The 5697-nt window shown below is 39.0% G+C and overlaps 1 protein-coding gene across 1 annotated transcript in view; it reads left to right on the top strand.

Annotated features, from left to right (window-relative positions):
* The window catches only part of CNTLN (centlein, centrosomal protein), a 263928-nt gene that overhangs the window by 49691 nt on the left and 208540 nt on the right, over nucleotides 1-5697 (top strand). The window contains exon 4 of the mRNA XM_014542362.1: nucleotides 4863-4947. Within this exon, the coding sequence (XP_014397848.1) occupies nucleotides 4863-4947 (85 nt within the window). The remainder of the gene's footprint in view (nucleotides 1-4862; nucleotides 4948-5697) is intronic.

Here is a 5697-nt window from a genome sequence, read left to right as displayed (position 1 = left end):
CATCTGCATGATGCAACTGGAAATGTGATTCATCGGACCACATGACTTTTTTCCAATGCTCGACTGTCCAATCCTTGTGTTCCTGTGCGAATTGGAGACGTTTTATCTTGGTAACTGCAGACAGCAAAGGTGTTCGAACAGGCCTTCCTTCGGCTGTTTTGCTGATACTCGGCTCCATGGCTCTGAGCGCCAACAATCATCCCACGTTCAAAGGCTGTTAAATCGCGTTGTTTACCCGTATCTTCAGAAAAAAATCACTTCTACTGTCGTGGTAAACAACCTGCTTCCCTATTTATAATGGTCTGGCCCTCTAGCAACTTCAGCGCAAAATTATAGCTAATTTGCCTACAAACGTCAGGTGGTCATAACAATATGGCCACTCAGTGTATATTCACCCAATATAGGTGCACCTTTATATACACATACACACACACACACAGACACACATGTCTGGAGGACTTTTAACAGAGAGATTGACAACAATAGTAATAATAGGGGACTTTAACACTCCTCTGACTTCACTGGACAGATCTTCCAGACAAAAAATTAACAAGGAAACAGAGACTCTAAAGGACATACTGGATCGGATGGACTGTACATGTCTTTTTGTTTGAATATTTGAAAGAGTTAAGTTTTATACACTTTCTGATTTAAAAAATTTTAAATCCTGTTAAAACTTTTATGTATCAAATAGGTGTTTCCCTTTAATAAGAAAAAAAGACTAGACATACCTTTCTTCGTTACCCTAGTTTATTGTTCTTATATTTACTAGTGGCTCAGCGCACAAAATTCATACATGGGTAGGGTCCCTAGGCCTGGCCTGTGATCAGGGTCGATCTGTGGAGCAACCAGTGGGGCAATCGGGGGCCCCCTGCTGGCACTGGCCTTGGCCGTCCTGACGCTGCTCGCTTGCCAGCCCTGTCCCCCGCCACTGCTGGTTGCCTTACTTTCCAGGAGGTGAGCGGCGGGGCAATTGGGGGGTAGAGCCACCTGTCCCCCCCCCCCCCCCCATCACCCTGCCGCCACCGCTGCCCTTTGCCTCCCTCTACTGGGTGACCGGCGTGGCGATCAGGGGAGCCCCTGTTAGCACCTGCTTTGGCTGGCCTGGGGCCTGCGGGCTGGGGTCTGCGCCTGTGTTGAGCATCTGCCCCCTGGTGGTCAGTGTGTGTCATAGCGACCGGTCATTCCACTGGTTGTTCTGCCATTCAGTCGATTTACATATTAGGCTTTTATTTTATAGGATAGCCAGTTGGCATACTTTATGTTCACTTATTTATCACTTGTTTCAATAGGTATGAATTAAAATGTTTATTTCATGAAGGCAGCCTCTTGCTTTATTTTGCTTTATATTTTATCCTACTGTTACCTATTTTTGAAACTCTTTAGATATATGTTGGAGTTTCCTAGTGAAACCCGCATGACTTAAAATTTTTTTTTATATTCATTGTTCTGGGTGAATTCCTCATTAATAGTCTCCATTTCACTAAATGCCTTTTTGTATCTAGTTTTGAGCTCAGCCCATTTAATTGTTTTTATTTATTTAGTGCTTTATATGTTTTCAAGATTTTTTAGATCCACTTACTGTTTTACTTATGGTTTTTTGTTTTAATTTTAGTCACTCTTTTATATCTTTAAAGATCCTTACTTATTTCAAAGTCAATGTGTTTTGTTATTTTCATTTTGTCTAGAGATTGATTTTTTTTCAGATTATTGAGTCACTGTTTGCTTGTGTTGTGTGTGTGTGTGTGTGCGCGTGTAGAGAGTGTGTTTTCTTCATGTATTTTGGATTTTTTGCTCTTATTGTTCTCTTCCTCCTCTTTTACTACTCCTTCTTGTCTAATGCCTTTTGCTCTCTAGAAAATTTATGCTTGCCACTAAATTGTTACCCTCACCTCATTCTTCCATCCTGAAACAGGATTTCTATTGGTAGTTTGTGGCTCTTAGCCAACAGTGAGAGGATTTGCTCTAATTAGTGCCTGAGCCAAGGGTGTTTTGGCTTAGCTCTTGATTAGGATGCTACATCTGTAAACTTCTGCCATTTTAGACTTTCATATACATAAGATTTAGAGTCAGGCAAGGATGAGTGGACATTTTTTCGGCCCTCTTTTAGGAGTTTGGAGCCCCACCCCACTCTCTGGTTTCAAACAATGAGCCTCGCTATGATTTTACATATTGAGCAGGACAAGTATTTCCTACTATTCCCAGGAGCCAAGCTCTTTTCCACCTTAGACTGCATCATCCACATCCATAGCATTATATTTCTGTTTAGTTTGTGATCTTCAGAGATGTGGCTGTTTCTCCTTAATTTTTTTTTAAATTCATTGATTTGTAAGAGAGAGGGGAAGGAGGGTTAAGAAATCCTTTTTTTTATAGCTCCATAATATTCCATTGTGTAAATATAACACAGCTTTTTTATCCACTTATCTTCTGATGGGCCCTTGAGCTATTTCCAGATCTTAGTTATCCTATATAATAAAAGTGTAATATGCTAAGTATCTGGTTGTCTATTCGTCTACTCAACCAATCAAAGCGTAATATGCTAATGATATGCTAAGGCCACTCAGCCGCTCATTATGATGTACACTGACCACCAGGGGGCAGACGTTCTGACCAGTAGGTTAGCTTGCTGCTGGAGTCCTGCCAATTGGGACTGAGCAAGACGGGGCAGACATGCCCTGGAGCCCTCCTGCAACCCCTCCCAGTTTGGCCAACCTCTCATGTCTTTCCCCGGCTCCAATTGTGCACCAGTGGGGTCCCTTGGCCTGGCCTGCACCCTCTCGCAATCTGGGACCCCTCGGGGGATGTAGGAGAGCCGGTTTTGGCCCTATCCTGAAGGCCAGGCCGATGGATCTCACTGATGCATGAATTCGTGCACCAGGCCTCTAGTTGTAAATAATTCTTCTATGAACATAGGGATTATTCTTTCTGATTGGTCTTTTAGGATTCTTAGGATATATTCCCAGAAGTGGGATTGCTGGGTCAAATGGCAGTTCCATTTTTAATTTTTTGAGGAAACTCCAAATTGTTTTCCACAGTGATTGCACCAGCTTGCATTCCCAACAGCAGTGACCTAGGGTTCCCTTTTCTCTACATCATCACCAGCACTTGTCATTTGTTGATTTGTTGATAGTAGCCATTCTGGTGTGAGATGATACCTCATTGTTGTTGGTATTGTTGTTTTTTTAAAAAGAGATATTTGTTTTGTTTTTTTTAAATATATATTTATTGATTTCAGAGCAGAAGGGAGAGGGAGAGAGAGATAGAAACATCAGTGATGAGAATCATTGATCAGCTGCCTCCTGCGCGCCCCTTACTGGGGATTGAGCTCACAACCCTGGCATGTGCCCTTGACTTGAGTTGAACCTGGGACCTTTCAGTCCGCAGGCAGACACTCTATCACTGAGCTAAACCAGCTAGGGCAACCTCATTGTTGTTTTAATTTGCATCTCTCTGATGACTAATGACATTAAACATATATTTTTTAAAAAATGTCTATTGGCCATTTGTATATCCACTTTGGAGAGGTGTCTATTCGAGTCCTTTGCCTAGTTTTTAAATTGGATTGTCTTCATAGTGTTGAGCTATATGAGTTCTTATATATTTTGAAAACTAACCCCTTTATCAGATGTATTATTGGCAAATATATTCTCCCATACAGTGGGTTCTCTTTACATTGTGCTGGTGGTTTCTTTTGCTGTGCAGAAGCTTTTTAGTTTGGTGTAGTTCCAATTGTTTATTTTTCCCTGTGTTTCTCTTGGTCTAGGATATATGACCTTTTTAATGTATAGATTTGCTGATATTTTGTTGAGCATTTTAGCATCTTTGTTCATCAGAGATATTGGCTTGTAATATTCTTTCTTTGTAGTGTCTTTATCTGGCTTTGAAATTAGAATAATGCTGGCCTTGCAAAAAGAGCTTGGAAGTCTTCCTTCCTCTTGAATTTTTGGATTAGTTTGAGGATAGGTGTTAGTTCTTCTTTGAATGTTTGGTAAAACTCACCTGCTGCGGTATGTGTGGGGATGGTGACCAAGCTCAGGCATACTGATCTGCTCTTCCACCTCTCCCCCAATGCCATCCACTTCAGACTCTCCACGGGGGGTTTCAGTCTGTACCTCTTTCCCTCCACAGAAGCCTTGGGTAAGTGCCTGCAAACGAAAACCCTGTGCTTTGGTGTTTTGTTTAAACAAACAAACAACACTGACTCTTCCTGATAGATAGAAGCTCCACTGCCTTGCACAGCTGGATGTTATATGGGCTGCTGTTCTCTGGTGCTATGGGCTGCTGCTTGCCTCCTGTGGGAGCTGGCCCTGCCCTTCTCAGGACTTAATTCCTCCTACCTATCTTGAGGTGGTCTGTGCCCTTCCTTGTTAAAAGTCTCCTCTTCAGCTAATCTTCAGTTGGTAATTCAGGGTGAATGGTCCCCACTTTAGTTTTATTTCCAGTTTGCTTCTGGAAGGAAGTGCAAGAAAGATCCACCTACTCTGCCACTATCTTTGAAATGTCCAATATTTTATTCTTAATATAATTCTCTATATAAAATGTTTGTTAAGATATATTTATTTATTATTTTAACTTTATAATACAATGGGTAATTCAATAAAGATTACACATGTTTCAAATATTCTTATCATGTATCTAAATCTGTTACTAAATTATTTAATATGAAGTTGTTTTAGTTGTGAGCAGTTCTAAGTTGTTGTCACTTGCCATATGGTTTCTGACTGGGCTGTCAACCCCAGATACCTTAATTTTTTGTATTTCAAAGTGACACTCATTAATCAGGATGTGAAATTCTAAAGGATCAGCTACCAGTTATGACTAATAAACTCTCAATGTGTATATATATATATTTTTATTTCTAGAGAAAAAAAGAACTCTGAAGCTAAAGACAGAAAAGTTTTAGAAATTCTGCAAGTCAAGGATGCTAAAATACAAGAATTGGAACAGGTTGGTGTTACAGTAGGAAATACTCTAACCACTATAATTGTTTTAGTAGATCTTCGCATTATTTTAAATTATTATTTTTTGCCATAATGTTCATTAAGAATACCAGGGTCATTATGTTAAACCATTACTATTTTGAAACTACTATAGTTGGATTATTCTTTATAGTTATACTTTTCTTATAGCAGTGATGGCCAACCTATGACACGCGTGTCAGAGGTGACACGCAAACTAATTTTTTTGGTTGATTTTTCTTTGTTAAATGGCATTTGAATATATAAAATAAATATCAAAAATATAACTCTTTGTTTTACTATGGTTGCAAATATAAAAAAATTTCTATATGTGACACGGCACTAGAGTTAAGTTAGGGTTTTTCAAAATGCTGACACGCCGAGCTCAAAAGGTTCGCCATTACTGGCTTATAGCCTCTTATTTGTTTTCTGAGTTAATAGGCTGTGTTATTTATATATTAAAACTCTTAAGATGGTGTTATAGTTTTATAATTGTATCTAGCAGTTATTGTTTTATTGAATTTTGCCTTTTATTTTTAGCAGTTATCATTCACTTCTGAAACTTGTAAATTTTCAGATTGTTTCGTTTGTAGAAAAGATCAACAAAAACTGGGATGATTCTCTTTGATCTTTTGAAAGTTTATATTTCTTAATTAGCAAAGTCCTATCTTTTATATATAATCAGTAAATTATACTATTACATATAACTTTATGTAATATATATATATATATATATGTG

Source organism: Myotis brandtii, unplaced genomic scaffold, assembly GCF_000412655.1.
Source record: "Myotis brandtii unplaced genomic scaffold, ASM41265v1 scaffold30, whole genome shotgun sequence".
NCBI lineage: Eukaryota > Metazoa > Chordata > Mammalia > Chiroptera > Vespertilionidae > Myotis > Myotis brandtii.
The sequence above is the reverse complement of the archived record's forward strand: the minus strand, read 5'-3'. Positions and strand labels throughout refer to the sequence as shown.